The sequence below is a fragment of the Apodemus sylvaticus genome, chromosome 15 (assembly GCF_947179515.1).
Source record: "Apodemus sylvaticus chromosome 15, mApoSyl1.1, whole genome shotgun sequence".
NCBI lineage: Eukaryota > Metazoa > Chordata > Mammalia > Rodentia > Muridae > Apodemus > Apodemus sylvaticus.
The window spans coordinates 76,138,087-76,156,244 of NC_067486.1; the positions used below are offsets into that span (position 1 = coordinate 76,138,087).

The 18,158-nt window shown below is 40.9% G+C and overlaps 1 protein-coding gene across 7 annotated transcripts in view; it reads right to left on the reverse strand.

Moving 5' to 3' along the window:
* Positions 1 to 18,158, reverse strand: part of Lpp (LIM domain containing preferred translocation partner in lipoma) — a 596,469-nt gene that overhangs the window by 325,351 nt on the left and 252,960 nt on the right. For all 7 annotated transcript variants that reach the window (XM_052159121.1, XM_052159118.1, XM_052159120.1 and 4 more), the window contains one exon: positions 5,900 to 6,012. In XM_052159121.1, the coding sequence (XP_052015081.1) occupies positions 5,900 to 6,012 (113 nt within the window). The remainder of the gene's footprint in view (positions 1 to 5,899; positions 6,013 to 18,158) is intronic.

The following is an 18,158-nucleotide window of genomic DNA, read 5'->3' on the forward strand; positions in this document are numbered from 1 at the left end:
CCCAGGCTGGCCTGGAATACAGTTCTTCCTTAGACTTCTAAGAGCTGGGATAATAGGTGTATACAACACACCCAGCAGAGCAGATCTGAAAAATAGGAAAGACTTGAGGATACTATTCACCAGTAGCATATTCATGAGTATATTTGTGGCATATTGGCAAGTATAAAGGCCTAGTTCCTTCAAAAGGAAGAAAAGTGAGGAAGAGGAGGAGGAAGAGGAAGAAGAGGAGGAAGAGGAAGAGGAGAAAGAAGACACCACATGGAAGATGAAATATTCTAAAGGAATTACTAGACTAGCTCTTATCGACACTGGACTTGCTGTCCAAAAAGGGTTTACAAATAGAGAACCCTCAAATCTACCTGCTCACATCTAAATGCCCAACCAGAGGCTGAAACAGAGCAACAAGCAACCTTTGGCACACACTTTTAGCTATCGTATTGCCCCAAATCAGAAAATGGCAAAGAATCCTCCACTCTGGACACACACACACACACAAACACACACACACACACACACACACACACACAAGAAGGGAGAAATCATGATGCTAGCAACCTCCTTACTACTACCCTTCAGCCACTGACCTAGAAGGAGGAAGGGGAAGGGTCACAAGACACACAGCATCCTCAGCCTTCGCATATATTTGCATGGACAAAACAACACTGTAAGAAAGCTGAACCTGGCTAAGAATGAGCTGAGACCTCTACTCACAATCGCACAAAACGTCCCCCATCAGCACACACTCAGGCTCAGTAGCATAAATGTGCTTCTGCATCAGTATCTTTTTCCCTCATCCTATTCATGGGCAGAGGTGAGGTGATAGTCCCATCCAAATGTGGTCCTGGGAGCTGTCAGGAGCTGTGGGCTGGCGAATGGAAGCAGGCATGACCTGAGCTCATTATGCCTAAAAATGGGCACAGTGAGACACAGGAAGGTAATTATCAGCCATTATACACCTATACTGGCTGCAAATACTTTTCAAAAAAGGTGAGTTTGCTTAAAAGTATCATAACCAGACATTCAGACATGAATTAGGCTTCTTTGTAGTTCAAAACAGTGTGTTCACTTTATCCTTAGAAATGGCAGCCTCTTTCCAAGGCTTCGTGGGACACTGCATAAATCTCTCTCTCTCTCTCTCTCTCTCTCTCTCTCTCTCTCTCTCTCTCTCTCAGCCCCAGTTACCCATTTGTGTATCATTTTCTAAAAGTATAGGAAGACAGGCACTAATAATAAATATTAAAAAAAAACACTGCATTTGAATATGAAATTTTTAACAGTTGAAACAGTGCTGAAAAGATATATTTTGCCATAGAGAAACTAAGTTCACACAAGCACATGTAATCATCTGGCCTAAGCAAACAGAACAGAGAAAAGCTAACCAGGGGATAACAACTGTTGCACAAGAGGCAAGCCAAAGCAAGCCGCGGGGCAGACCACAGCCAGGCCTCGTCAAAGGCGGTTTACTGGTGGTCATGAAAAGACCAAGTCACTGTGTCATACAGAGCTCCAGGTAAGTCCCCCAGATGCTTGGGAAGCCTATCAAGCAACTATCTGCATGTGGTTTGCCCCTTCCGTGTAGTGTGTGTATGTGTGTGTGTGTGTGTGTGTGTGTGTGTGTGTGTGTGTTGAATCTCATCTATCTCTTTTTCCTTCGCCATTTCCTCACTATATATATAAATTTTTTCTTACATTAAAAAAGAAAAAAACAAGTCCTGTGGATAAACTGGAGGAAAGACTGTAGGAAGCAGAGGAGTAAGGACACCACAAGAAACCCCACAGAATCAGCTAATGTAGTCGCATAGGAGCACATAAGGACTGAAACACCAATCAGGGCACCTGCGTGTGTCTGACCTAGGCCCAAGTTACAGCTGTGTACGTTGGTCTTGTTTGGGGACTCCTACCAGTGGGAGCAGGGGCTGGCTCTGACTCTGTTGCCTGCTTTGGAGACCTTTTCCTCTTACTGGGTTGGCTTGTCCAGCCTGAACAGGAGATGAGGTGCCTAGTCTTACTACAATACAATTTCATATGCCATGGCTGCTTGATATCTATGGGAGGTCTGCTATTTTCTGAAGAAAAACTGAAATGTGTGAAGGGGGAGTGGTTAAAACAAGAAAGTATAAAGGAGGAGTCAAAGGGAGAAGAGGGAGGGGAAACTTTAGCCAGGATGTTGTAATTAATTAATTAATTAAATTAGCTCTACTGATTGAAGCAATAGAAAGACCTAAAAAGTATAAGTCTAATTCCTAGGATATAAGACAATTTAAAACATACTTCAGAAGTCCTTAAGAAAGATATTTTGTCCTCTCATAAAAGTGATAAGCAATTCTGTACACCTGTTCGTGGGGCTTACCGCAAGACTAATTACAAACTGTGACATCCAATTAGAGCAAAGTGATAAGATAGTGCCACAGGTTTAACAATCGGATGATGCTGCTGAGAAGCCCAGTCTCAAGGCTGAAGTCCCTGTAGCATAATGTGTCCACTTACAGAGAGTATTCAGTGTCCTTTGAATGGGGAAGAACAAAGGAATGAAGGGACTAGCAAGGGGCCAGGGCAAACTTCAGAGCAGAAAAGATAAATTGATTCTGGAAAAGAAAACCAAATCTTTCATTTGACTTCAAAGATTCATCTCTACCATAAAAATGTGAACTTTCAAAAGAAGAATAATTCTTTATACTAAATATTTATTTGCTTTTCTACAAAAATTTAGAGAGCACATATGAAAATATAAAGAGGCAAGCAAAACTCCAACATCACCTGTTCTTAGCAGACCCATCATGGAGCCTTACAGCTACATAGGGGGCTAAGACAAGCCAAGTAGAATGCAAAACAATCAGCTTGTGGGGAGTGGGGAGTTACAGCCAAAAAAGAAGACTTCCTGATGAGTGTTCTGTCAGAAACACTGTATCTACAGGCATCTCCTCAGGTCTCAGTCTCCCCATTTCCAAAGAGGGTTGGGCATTGATTCCTTCAGTGGGTGCTATATCTAGAAGTCTGACTATCAAGTTGGAGCCAATGACCGCAGAGGTGGTCTGTTTCAGCCTTGCAAAAGTCCCCCTTAGGAGGCAGTCTTCTGGCTCTATGCTGAAAGTCTGGCTAGAAATATAAACAGACTTCTACACAAAACACACATTTACCAGTTTTGATTTGGAATTGGCACGAGGAGGTTTTACCAGAGCTCAGAGGAAAAAGTGAAAAATTGTTCCCAGTGATCAGACTGAGCCACACTGAGCTCTGTCTAAGGGAGCTGATGAGCAGTAGGAGCAGGGTCAACCGCTGTCAGGTCCAGCTAACTCCTGCCCGAGAGCGGGACAAGGCATCCTTTCCAAGTTACGGAGAATGTCATAGGAAGAGCCTCGAAAACAGCACCCTCTCCCCACCAGATTTGTCCTGCTCCATTTGGCAAACACTGCTTTATTTCTCATCGTCCGCCCTTCTGTTTTGCAGAGAACACAAGCCAACATGGCAACTGGCTTCTTGTTTATTTCCTTCCTCTTCAAAAACAAAGCCATGGCTTGAGAACATTGATCAGAACAAAGTCCACAGAGAAAGAGACTTTTTGTCATTTTCATGACAGCCCCTTGAGCAGCCCGAGGCAGCGGCCTTCACTGATTCTATTCAGCACAGCACTGGAAGTCCTACCAGGGCAACCAGGCAAAACCAAGGATCAAATAACAAGGGTCCAGACTGGAAAAGAAGGAAGATGAAATTGTCCCTGTTTTCAGACAAGGTCATCACGCACAGAGACAACGCTAGAACGGCAGGCATAATATTGAATCAATACATAGATTCAATAAAGTTACATATAAAAATCTACAAATAAAGGTAACTAGGTTAGTTACGTTAAAAGCCAACTCTGAAAAAAAATCAAGGAAGAAGCGACACTCAACAGTACCTACAAAAACATAAATTGAAATACAGTTTTGAAATGATATGAAAGATGCTCACTATGAAAATTATGCAACATGGACCAAACTCAAGCAAGGAGCAATCAATATAAAAACACTATGTTCGTGGACTGGAAGGCATCTATATGGAATCCACAGGCTACTGTTATTGTGATTGGTAGCTTTACCTAGTATCTATAGTATCAGCTTCATATACTACCGATATTTATCTTAATATTATTATTGCTATGACTTGTTTCATACAATATTGGCAGGAATATCAAAATATTAACTATTTCTATCAGAACTTTCAGAGGCACCAGTGTGCTACAACATTTGAAGGTGTGGCTTCCTTCTTTTTAATTGTGAGCATAACCAGCACTAAGTGTGATCTGCCCGCAATCACTAACTTACACCATATTTCTCAACTACTTTTATGCTGTAGACCTTGGCAAGACAAATATTCAAAATACAGCACAATAGACTTAGTAAGTATCCAGGAATGAAAACAGAAGAGAATGCTAAAATTATGCCCATTAACCAATAAAGAAAGATACACCACAACAAAAAACAAGGTTTAAAAAAAGCAGACAACAAAAATTGTTTATTAAAAGATAGCCAAACCTCATGAAAATATCCTTCTTCAGGAATGCATCTGGCTTATAATGTCTTTTCTCCTGTAAGCCTTTGTTTAGTGGCACTGTTCTGAAGAAGCTCCACTTACTGAGTCACTATTAAAAGCTATCCTGTGCCTGCCTTATGCACAATGATTGTATTCTATTGACTTGGAAGTTCTGTGGCACGTGATCTAGGTCTACCATCTATATTATAGGGTCTCCAGTGTTATCTTCAATAATATCTACATAGGAACAAAGAGTATTTGGGAAATAACTGAATACTTTCTCCTCTGCTCTTCCAACGTAAACTTTAAAAGAAAGAAATCAAGAGACGAGCGTCTAGGCATTTCTCCCTTAGAGCTTCTCTGTCACATTCCTTATGAGATACTGGGGACATATACAAAGGCAAAGGAAACAACAAAATAAAGCATACAGCAGTCACCAACATTATTGTTTTATTATGTATTATTATGGCTAGTATTGTAACTCACAAGATTCTGATGCCTCACTGGGATAAGCAAATGTCAGATGCTCTTCTACCTCATCTGAAAAGCATCGTTTCTCTATTACCAGTTCTTAATTTTTGTCTCCAGTGTATCTATACTAACATCATCTTCTCTAAGAATGACAATGTCTACAATGTTATAATGTTTCTGTCCTGACATGGATGTCTTCAGCCATAAGTGATGCTGCTGATCACAAGTCACCCTGCATCAGAGCAAAAATACTTCTCTTGTCACTTGTGCACTGAGCTGAATTTAGTTACTTTGCAACCTGTACTCTCCAGGACATAATGCTTACATTCCAATGATACACATCTATAACATTCTTCTTCAAAGACACCTAGAAGAGAAGGCCCTACCGTGTCTTTCTATTGCTTTAGTGAAAACAGGTTGCTCTCCATTCCATAGCTTAAGTGTAGAAAGAAAAGATATTTTTAAAAGGTCTGGTTTTATACCCCCCCAAAAGTGGACTTCTCAAATAGCATTTCATTCAGGACAGTAGTGGTACATGCCTTTAATCCCAGCACTTGGGAGACAGAAGCAGGTGGATTTCTGAGTTTGAGGCCAGCCTGGTCTACAGAGTGATTCCTAGGACAGCCAGGACAACACAGTGAAACCATCTTGAAAAAAAAAAGAAATAAAATAGCATTTCATAAAAGAAAAAAATCACAGTTTTAAAATTAAATTGGTAGGTAAAAATTGTGCAGAGCTTCAGTGTGTAAGTCAAAAGGACCCTGGCAAGTGTGGCTGGGGCCCTTGGCATTAAAGAACTCTAAGTGCATGTGAGTTGCAAAGCTCTATCTCTACTCTGGGTAAATGCATTTGAACCACAGAAACCACTCACAGGTCTCCTAGCATGGCTGATAAACCTGACTTCTTTCGCTGCTTTTACCTGCACTTTGAAAGCACCTTCATCCAGTGGTGGAGGAGGAGGGAAGTGCCCAGGGCCGGGTGGAATAGTACCAGGATCCTCTAACGGTGGAGGGGGCGGTGGAAGACAATCACCTACAGGAAGAAAACACATACGAGAAGTTAAGAGGGCTGAGACTTCATAGTACTCTTTAAAAGATACATCTGCTAACAATTCATTGTCATCGTTTCAGACCCGCTTGTTTGACTTACATAGAAAACTTCCCTTACTTAGATAACGTTGGATTATTAGTAGACTTAGCTTTCATAGGATAAAAGGTCAGATTTCATACTTTAAAGTTAGTATAAAGAGGTCAAGTACATTAAACAGAGGCAAAGGGCTTCTTAGAATAATGATTAGGGATAGTGAATTTTATTAGAAATGATAAATGACATTAATAAAATCCTAATCAAGCAGCAGAAGAAAGATTCGTGTACATGTAAGGGTAACAAGAAGTTCATGTTATGAGGACATACTTTTGGAAGTTAACATAAAATAAGCTTACATACAGGTAGGGAAAATGGAGACTGTACAATTATCACCTTGGATAGTATGACCTGCACAGCAAGCCCATTCCAGGCAGCAAGGCAGGAGAATACCTGCACACAAGTCATGTTGAATAAAATTACCTACAACATAGCAAAAAAACATAAAACTCCAAATGACACTGCAAGTAAGAAAAACTAGATAGGTGGTAAACAACATAGTGTGACACTCAGCCAGGGAGTCCGACTTTCATTGTGTTTATAAATGGCCGAGGGACAGATAAGGGGACACTTCAGCAGGAACCAGATGATCTAGATATCTAAGTACAATACAGTCATCCAGAAAGCTCAGGCGCCCACAACATGTAACCACTGATATGGGACGCAAACACCCAAAGCTATATGACTGTATTATAAAATATTTAAAATGATTTAAAAATCAGTTTTACTAGAAAAAGAAGAAACATTGGATTTATTTTGTTTTGTTTTTTTTTACCATTTTAAAAAGCATTTTGTTCTCCCTTTAAAAATGTAGTTTTGATGCTTCATTGAGAAGTATTATTTACATGTAAGTGGCGCTTCCTTGCCTGTTACCAGCTAGCTAGGTATACAAAAGCAGTTTCTTTCTTTCTTTTTTTTCTATATTCTTTGTTTACATTCTGAATGCTTTCCCCTTTCCTGGTCCCCCCCTTCCCATAGGTCTTATAAGCCCTCTTCCCTTACCTATTTCCTAATCATCCCCTACCCATTTCCCTGTCCTGGTACTCCCCTACAATGGTGGATCAACTCTTTTCAGAGCCAGGGCCCTCTCTTTCCCTCTTCTTGGGTATCATTTGTTATGTTAATTGTGTCTTGGGTATTCAGAGCTTCTGAGCTAATTAATATCCACTTTCAGTGATTGCATTCCATGTGTATTCTTTTGTGATTGGGTTACCTCACTTAGGATGATATTTTCCAGTTACAACCATTTGCCTAAAAATTTCATGAATTCATTGTTTTTAACTGCTGAGTAGTATTCCATTGTGTAAATATACCACATTTTCTGTATCCATTCCTCCATTGAGGGACATCTGGGTTCTTTCCAGCTTCTGGCTATTATAAATAAGGCTGCTATGAACATAATAGAGCATGTGTCCTTATTACATGCCGGGGAATCCTTTGGGTATATGCCCAGGAGAGTTATAGCAGGGTCCTCCAGAAGTGTCATGCCCAGTTTTCTGAGGAACTGGCAGACTGATTTCCATAGTGGTTGTACCATCTTGCAATCCTACCAGCAGTGGAGGAGTGTTCCTCTTCCTCCACATCCTCACCAACACCTGCTGTCTCCTGAGTTTTTAACCTTAGCCATTCTGACTGGTATGAGGTGAAATCTCAGGGTTGTTTTGATTTGCATTTCCCTAATGATTAATGATGTTGAACATTTTTAAGGTGCTTCTCAGCCATCGGAAGTTCTTCATGTGAAAATTCTTTGTTTAGGTCTGTATCCCACTTTTTAATAGGGTTATTTGTTTCTCTTGGGTCTACCTTCTTGAGTTATTTGTATATATTAGATATTAGCCCTCTGTCGGATTTAGAGTTGGTGAAGATCCTTTCCCAATCTGTTGGTTGCTGTTTTGTCCTTTTGACAGTGTCCTTTGCCTTACAGAAACTTTGTAGTTTTATGAGGTCCCATTTGTCAATTCTTGATCTTAGATCAGTAGCTTTTCTATACAAAAAGGATAAGCAGACTGAGAAAGAAATGAGGTATAGCAGGGGCCTCCAGAAGTGTCATGCCCAGTTTTCTGAGGAACTGCCAGACTGATTTCCATAGTGGAAATGACACCCTTCACAATAGCCACAAACAGCATAAAGTATCTTGAGGTGACTCTAACCAAACAAGTGAAAGACCTGTACTACAAGAACTTCAGATCTCTGAAGAAGGATATCGAAGAAGACCTCAGAAAATGGAAAAATCTCCCATGCTCGTGGATTGGCAGGATTAATATAGTTAAAATGGCCATCATGCCAAAAGCAATATACAGATTCAATGCAATACCCATCAAAATCCCAACTCAATTCTTCATAGAGTTACAAAGAGCAATTCTCAAATTCATCTGGAATAACAAAAAACCCAGGATAGCTAAAACTATTCTCAACAGTAAAAGAACTTCTGGGGGAAATCAGTATCCCAAACCTCAAACATTACTACAGAGCAATAGTGATAAAAACTCCAAGGTATTGGTACAATGACAGGCAAGTGGACCAATGGAATAGGATTGAACACCCAGAAATGAACCCACACTTCAACAAAGGAGCTGAAAACATACAGTGGAAAAAAGATAGCCTTTTCAATAAATGGTGCTGGTTCAATTGGAGGTTAGCATGCAGAAGAACGAGAATTGATCCATTCTTATCTCCTTGTACTAAGCTCAACTCCAAGCGGATCAAGGACCTCCACATAAAACCTGACACACTGAAACTAATAGAAAAGAAACTGGGGAAGACCACTGAGGACATGGGCACAGGGGAAAAGTTCCTGAACAGAACACCAATAGCTTATGCTCTATGAAAGCAGTTTCCATTAGCAAATTATTAACACTAGATATTATAAAAACATAACTACTTGGGTATCTTGGAGGAAAGAACGTCTGAGGCTGGAAAGGGCTCTCTGAATGATGGTGCTCTGTGGGCTCCGAAGCACCTGGTGGCCATTACCTTCAATACTGGGAGGAACAGCTATGAGCTGTCAGATCTAAACCCTGCCACAGCAGCCAAGGACAATGTCTCTAGAGCCATTCAGTTTTACCAGGCTATCTTCACCCCCTGTCCCAAGTCATGACATAACCCTGTTCAAAGTCCACAATCCATCAGGATCTTAGAGAGATGTTGGAAAATTCAGACTGGTGGCTGCCACTCTCAAAGACTCTCAGCATAGTAGTCCTATGGAAGAACCAATGATTTGTGCTTCTAAAAAGCCCATGTAATTCCAGTGGCATTGGCTCCAGGACCATAGTTCAAGTTTACAGCAAAGTACCTTCCAATCTTGGGAGAACCCTAGGACTTGAAAGGTTCCAAACTCCTGTCACACAGGGATTTCTTATGTCTCTAACTCTCTCCTTACCATTTTAGAGTTATAATTTGGAAATATCTAACATCTCCACTATCCCTTGTGCACACAGTAGAATCTGTAAGAAAGCCATCAAACCTAGAGATGTCCCAACTACCTCCTCTGGATTTGATTCGATGAGAATCCTGGGGATTGGAATAAATGAGTGACATCAGTGTTTCTTTGAAACTAGGGGACTCCACATGCAGCTAAAAGTGAGAAATCCTGGGGTGGCTACACACCTCATGGGAAGTATTCATTAACTCTTAAGGAAAATGCACCCCAACAAAGTTCTCTTCTACCTTAAATCAGAATGAATGGAAAAAAGAAGTGCACAAGGTATTAAGCCACGAAGCCATGACTAAGTTGTTCACAACCTAAGTTTAGATTCTAGCATTTGCTCGGGGGTCTGTCTTCTTCCACCCTCTTTACTGCTGCATGTATGGGTACCATGTAATTCACCAGATTCTATATGGCATTTCAAATTATCAGACCATCAGACATTATCAACGCTGCCTGAGCTATCATAAAGGGTGACTAAAAGGGCCCATAAAACACATAGGAATAAACCAAAATGTCACAGAAATAATTTCAAAAATAGTGGCGCAAGTCTGTCTCTGAGATCCCTTCTAAGTACATTCTCTACCCTGTTTCTCTATAAGAACTTAAACACAGAGACACAGAGGTTGGTGATAACTTCAGAAGGATTAAAGAGAAAAAAACTGATTTCTTTAACAAAGAAATAATGTGAAAACCATTAAGATCCTAGTTCTAAACAAGGTTCCGAAGAAGCCAGCTGGTAACCTCTTAACCATCAATCACTGACTCCAACCAAGGTTTCAGTTCAGTTAGTTCAACCATCCAGGTCTGGTTCCTACATCCTGTACTGGGACTCACATGCTAATATGGCAATGGGGCAGGCACTGAAGGGGAGGCAATGGAAGGGGAATGCTCTGGAGGGGAAAGGAACTTGCTGTAGGAACTGGGATGAAGAACCTCACAACTCTTTGTCATTCATCATCTGATGTATAAATGAACATCCAATACACAAACCTACTCAATGCTAGATTGGGATCCACCTTCAAAATGTGTGCTATAAGAGAGATGATGGCAATGAATTCCTCAGAGAGTGAGAGTGGTAAGCGGCCTTTGAACTGCACACTAGAAAGTAGAGGAAAGCACCTGACAAAGTCTTCCTGTTTCACTGTTGCAATCTTTAATGCTTTCCCTCTTACTTCAAACTGGGAGAGGATGCACCCAGCTCCTTGTCCTTTGCTCTCCAAGGAGTCTTAAATTTAGGTTTCCAGTTTGCCCCCCACCATCCTTTAGAAGACAGAAAGCGCCTTTGAAAGTCACAGTGACAGTGGCTCCACATGCATCTGAGAGTGGAGGGAGAGAGCTCGTGGGCATCCTTGACAGGTGAACACACGAAGGGAACTGGTATGAGGAACTTATGTCATCATCAGATAGCTGAGCAGTGCCTTCAAAACCATCAGAAAGTGCCATGGTGGACAGGCCAAGAACACAAACCTTTCTCACCCAATGAATGACCTTTTCCGTCTTTTCAGCCTATGAACTCCTCTGCACAAAACTGAAAATAAGAACGTGGTGGAACTTCTCTTAGTAATGAAGCTTTCCCCCACTCTGCCCAAGCTCCTGTCTTTTAACTGACAGGGGTAGCTTACCCAGCTCATGGATCCAGATACTCCTATGTGAATCTCCATCTTCCCTCTCTCCCTCCCTCTCCTTTGTAAAGTGGTCTTTAGCTGTGGACTTAAACTTGTGGTGCTTCTCCCTCAGTTCCCTGTGTGGACCACTGTGCTTCATGAGTCCCAGTCCCAGAAAGAAGAATCTACAGCAGTGTTTTCTTGAGTCTCTAATTTCAGACTTAAAACACCATCTGGTTTCTAGGTCTGACTGGACACTAGTAACCTGGAACATTCTTCTCAACTCCACAGAACAAAACACACCAGATCGTTTGAGCTTCATGGAGTGTGGTGGCTCCTGAAACACAGTTACATGGAGAGGGGACAGGATGCAAAATGTGCACAATACCTAAGAATAGTCACAGACCCATAAAAGACTGAGTGTCACAGAGCCCTCAATGCAAGGAGCCTGGATTCCTGTTCTCTGGGTGTGAGAACTCATCATGGGGAATGTTCCCCCTCAAGGCAATTCAAGGCCAGTGCTATTGTCTGTCTCCATTGTCATGAAAATAGCACCAATCCTCTCCTGAAGAACTAACCTCCACCATGAATAAAGAGATACATGACACTGACTAAAGTTCTTTTAGTTGAAATCTTGAATGTGGACACCTAAACAAATATGGCAAAATATTAGAAAAATTATTATTCTATCCTTCAATCATCATTCTCTTCACCTAACTAAATAAATTATTAATTGGGACTGTACTTAGAACTGGACCAGACAATGTTTATTAAAAATATTGAAGAAAACACTAGAGTTAAAATAACTAATGGAAAAATATCTGAGGTGACAGAGATGCAAATTACCCTGTTTTGTTCTTTCTCTCACATACGTATGGATCAAAGTTCACATTAGATGTGATTATGTGAGTTTTTATAAACACCATCCATCAATTGGAAATGTGATCCTAATAGGCACATTCCTTGAAAAAATATGGCAAATGGTATCAAATCCTCAATTGTACTTACAGGCTTTAATTACAAAGTATTCGCTTTTAATAATTTATCCTTTGACAAAGTAACAGAAAAACATGCAACAAAGCCTAGGTTGAATCTTCAACATGATGCCATACAGAGAAAACAATTAGCATGCTCCTCAGGGTAGCTTAGAGAGAGCCTGCAGTTGCTTGCACACTGGAAAGCAGAAGAGCCACCAGGCTGAGGGTGCCATCTGTCTCTGTCTTCCATTACTTATCCAGTGCCCTCTGTGCACCAGTCATTACTCCAGACAAACAGACAAACTCACAAAACAAATGGCCACGCTGCCCCTGAAGAACCTGCACTGGAGCAGGAAAAGAGGGATGGTGAAGAAATAAACAGATAGTATGAGCAGAATGCCAATAGCAAAGACATATGGCGGAGAGATGATGGAGGAAGGAAGGGGCAGAGCTGGGATGGCAGCAGGGTGTTGCAGTTTTATAGAACAGGATTAAGAAATGCCTCACCAGAGTGGCATTTGGGTAAAATATAAATGGAGTAAGGGAGTGAGTCATGGAATATCTGGGGGCAGGAGAGGAAACCAAGTATATTACCAAGTGGAGGAGATGAAGACCAGGCTCCGAAGGGTGCTCACAACTCGGTGCTTTCTACATGGCTACACGGTAACAGAGGTTACCCAGAGTCTGGGGCAGAACAAATGATGCTCTCTCTTCTCTGTTTACCTTTAATTCTCTATAATAAATATGAAACGTAACTTTGGCATTTTTAAGAATCAGAAGATGCTTTGAAATGAATCGCAGAATCTACTCAAACCCAGAGTTTAATTTTAATGCAGCCCTATATTTACCCAAGCTAAAATGTAACGTGCAGTCATCTTTCTAAATAACTTAGCTCAAAATGCTCTTTGAGATTCTCAGATTAAAAGCAAGAAGACTTATTATCTTTGAAAAGGATGACGTCTCCCCACTTTTAAATTGTACAGTCTCTCTCCATATTTAGCTAATACTGAATTTCTGGGACTACACTAACTTCAGCAGGACTCTTCTTAAACTCACTGATAACCTCTGTGCGAAGAGGTAGGCTCTGTTGTGCCTTAGCTGTTGGAGCATATCACACACCTCTATCACATAGCACTTGGCTGTGAAGATTCATACTCTCAGTAGAAACACAAAACAGATTCCACATGATATGCAAAGCAAAGGAGAACATGCTTCTGAAATGTGGACTAGAGTCACATGCACTTTCAAATGTCCTAGGTGCTGCCTGTCTCACAAAAGCAGAGCAACTCCGATCCAAACAGCAACCATGTCCATAAACATAAAAATTGAAATATGGGCTATAAAAGTAAACAGGACAACAGGTTGAACTGGATCTGTTAGTCTTCTACTAGTTATTGGGATACCCTCCGCCCCAATACTAAAATGTAAGAATTCTCAGTGTGAAAAGATGAAATAAAATTTTAAAGTCATTATGTATAAAGATCAACCCAAAGTGGTTGCACCATCTTATAATCCCGCCAGCGGTCTGGAGGTTCCTCAGAAAACTGGGCATGACACTTCCGGAGGACCCTGCTATACCACTCCTGGGCATATACTGAGAGGATTCCCCAGCATGCAATAAGGACACATGCTCCACTATGTTCATAGCAGCCCTATTTATAACAGCCAGAAGCTGGAAAGAACCCAGGTGTCCCTCAACAGAGGAATGGATACAGAAAATGTGGTATATTTACACAATGGAGTACTATTCAGCCATTAGAAACAATGAATTCATGAAATTCTTAGACAAATGGATGGAGAACATCATACTAAGTGAGGTAACCCAGTCTCAAAAGATCAATCATGGTATGCACTCATGGTATACCATGATAAGTGGATATTAACCTAGAAACTTGGAATACCCAAGAAATAATCCACATATTAAATGATGTCCAAAAAGAACGGAGGAGTGGCCCCTGGTTCTGGAAAGACTCAGTGCAACATTATAGGGGAATTCCAGAACAGGGAAGTGGGAAGGAGTAGATGGAAGAACAGGGGGAGGGAAGAGGGCTTATGGGACTTACTGGGAGTGGGAACACAGAAAAGGGGAAATCATTTGAAATGTAAATAAAGAATACATCAAATAAAGAAAAAGAAAAAAAAAAGGGTCAACCCAACATCAAAAGACGAAAACCTTAATTCACAACTCAGAACAGAAGCTGGCAAGTGAATACTACTATACTGAATGACTGTCCCCAAACTATCCCGTCCATTTGCAGATGACCAGTAGTGGCCATCCCAGGCAGAAGCTCTCTTCTATTCAAGGACAGCTATGGAGCCTGAGGCACAGCAGGTCCTCAACACACTACATCAATGGGAAGAGATTTCTACATCTGTGGATTCTGATTGTGTTTGCCATCCTCATCAACAATGACAACGTACTAAGAACCACAGCTGTACAAGTTCTGCTCCCAATTTTACCTCCTATATATTGGTTTTCCCTACTGGGCCAGGCAGGAGATGGCTGCAGACCTGCTTCCTATTTTATGAATACTTTATCATGAGCTTATTACTTACTGAGTATGTACTCCCTATGGTAGATGTAGAAATTGTTCACAAATATATTAAATATAAACTCAAATGAAGTGTGAAGGAATGTGATTGTCTATACTCAAGTTTTATCCTTTCTAATTATTAATGTAAGGTACAACAAAACATTTACCTACCAGGCTAGCATGAGTAGTTTAGGGGGTTGTGGCCCTGGTGGCCAAGCAGCAGAGGACTTCAGTTTTAAAGGACCTATCAGTTTTGTTTTGCTGCTGCTGCTGATTTACTTCTTTCTGACTAGTTACAATTTAAATTACTGAGAATCTGCCTGCCAAGTATAAAGACAAGTCCTGAACCATAAATTATTTTCGAATCTGGGGGCATTTCATCCTCTAGAACGGTTGCAACCATCTGCATTTGCTCTGGACTTTTCTTCAATAATCAAAAATCTGTGAATAGAGTTTCACAAACATCCATAATCAATGGATGTACAGAAAGTTCTACTGATCATCCAGGAATTGCTCAGACTAAAGTCTCATTCCATAAAGTGGGGCTGGCAATGGAACAGAACATGAAGGAAAGGAATGAGGTAGAATCCAGAAGCACTAGTGCTACAGACATAGAACAATCTGACTCCACATTTCATTATTTACTTTTGTCTTTTAAACTTTACTGTATGAAGAGTAGAGAATAAAAACTATCTCATAGAAGGATTTTCCCAAAAAGCATACAGTTCAATGAAGGTCTATGCAGATAAATTAGCCATTCACACAGGACACTGCAAAGCTCTGTACTGGATCTTGTACCTTCTCTACTGACTATATTTTTATACACTTATCACCATTGACAAGGAAGCTCTCTGGCAGACTTAGGAGCAGAGAACACTCACTCCTCTTTCTGCACTCTTTGTAAGTCCTGTTCTTTGCCTGCACACGGTTCACAACATCCTCCACTCCTCCGGTTCTTATCCACTTTTTCTACTTGTCCCTCCATCCTGACACACACCCTTGTTTACACGTTGTGCTGGCTGGGAGTTTTGGGGTTGTTTTGTTATTGTTGTTGTTGTAGTTTGCTTGTTTTTGTCAGCTTGACATAAGCCAGAGTAACCTAGGAAGAAGGAACTTCAACTGAGAAGAAGAAAATTTGATCATAAAATTGGCCCATCAGCATGGCTGCAGAGCCATTCTTGATGGATTCATGATCAGACGGGGGCGGGGGGAGCAGAGCTGAGCCCACTGTGTGACAGGTTGTCCGTGGGAAGGTTGTCCTGGAGTACACGGGGTCCATAAGAAAGCACACTGAGGGAGGCAGAAGGGACAAAGCAGTAGCTAGCACCTGCCATAGCCCGGAAGCAGTTCTGCCTCCAGGCTCAGTCCCTGATTGAGTGTTTGCCCTGACTTCCTTCAGTGATGGACTTTGTATAGAGGTACAAGCTGAAATAAGCCTTTCATTCCCAGACGGTGTTGAGTCAATGATGTTTTATAGAAAAATAGAAACTTCTAATACATACATATGCATATGTTACTGGTTTGGTTCTAAGAATAGGAATATATTAATGAAGGATGAACTGGATTCCAACGCATATTGCCATCTACCACACAGAACAGAAGGCACTACTCTATAATAGTTATGCCAGAACCTTTGCATTGGGGAGCCAAACAAAAGTATTTTACAAAATATCCTGGAAGGCTCTGAAGTGTATTTCCAGTTAAGCATCACTGATCACCATGAAAAATAGTCTGAGATTTGAAATAGGAAGAAACATCAGACTAAAGCCAGTTCTCAACAGAAGTGAGTTCAAAAGTTGTATATTAAGAAGATAGGACCTGATCAAGTCTGAAAAAAAAAATCTACATGTGATTAAGTTCTTTTGGCTAATTACTTGTGTTTTGAAGGATTATTACGATCATACAATTTGCAAATATTTGGGTAAGCTAGGTTAAAAACAACAAAAAAAAAAGAGTCCTTGGGATCAGTTTTTCAGTGTTTCTTAAAACCTGCAATTGTTTCACAATGAGAAGCTAAAGTTCACTTTTAAATTATAAAGAAAAATAAGTAATAATTCCTTCTAGGGTAAAAAAAATGGCTACAAGTAGTCAACTTGTGTAGAGTATATACTCTGACTCAAAATATCCTTAGCTCAAAGTACAGGTCATGTTTAGAAGGCTCCACAGCGGAGTGGAGCTGAGGAATTGAGATATCTGGGGAGTTTTGAAGAACTGGCCCCTCTTACAACTCCTGAAGGCTGAAAAAGAACATCCAGGAGTCCCCTGAATGAAGGAAGAAGGAAGGAACATGGGAAAGATGTGCAACAGAATGTAGTCTGAATGCGGTGCGGAGAGGCTGGGAAGCCATGCCCCATAACCAGAACGCAGAAAGCCCACCACACTCCACTTCTCCACTTCTCCATGCTGGCGGCTCTTCCTCTGTTTCAGGAAATCCAGACATACATGGCCGCATGCCTAGGAGCCTTCTGCAATTTCTCCAGTCTTCATCTTTTATGCACTTGAAGTTGTTCTTGCTGAGAAATTCTCGTTACTATTTATATAAGATGATGCCAGCCATTACTCACTCTCCTTCACCCTGCCATTTACTTCATCAAGCCTGGAGCTTAGCAAATGCAGAATTGCTATAAAATAATCAAATAGAGACACTCATTTCATTTCAAGGTGGTTGTTTTTTGGCATGCATTTACCCCCAGAGGAATACTGGAGCTGACAGGTACTTGCTCTAAAAATTTACTTCACCACCTGCTAGCTGAAATATTGCTTTCATGGATTTATATTGTATTAAAAGGTCACTGGCTGTTTAAGCCTTAAACAGTTTTAATCATTCTAAAAATCTCTTAACAGTAAGAAAAGGAAGCTCAGAACAAACAGCAGCAGGGACTCTAATTAAAAGGGCCAATTCATCTAATTTTATTTGGGGTTAATTATTCAGGATTCACTCTTTGATGTGTAAGGAATAGCAATTAGTAATTTTAGTGATTTGAGAATCATTGGAGGTGTAATCAGTTAAAATGAGTGAGTGTTTACAACACAAGGTGGTGAATTAGTCTCTCTCAGCTGGAGAACAGGAACATTAGGCTCTGCAAGATGAAGGCAAAGGATTTCCACCCATGGTAAGAACAGTCGCTTCAAAAATAAAATACAAGTCAACAACTATCCAGCATGGTTTCTCTGAGCCCCACTAAGCTGCAGAAGGTTCCTGAAACTGTCTTTAACCAGGTCATTTTTGCCACTTTCCCCAACTGCTTTCCTCTGATTGCATCACTGCCACCAGGGTAACCATACTGGGGTACCAGAAAAAGGAAACTCTAAGTGGGCATGCCACTTACAGTCAACGCTCTCATCAAGGAGCTCACGGATGCTCTTCCATGTTTCTGATCAGCTGAGCACCACTGACTGGATTTACAGCCCAGGACTCAACAAACCCTGCTTAGCTATGCTAGGCACAGACCTGCTGGCCTCATTCCATGTCCTCTATCTTTCTGTTTACTTC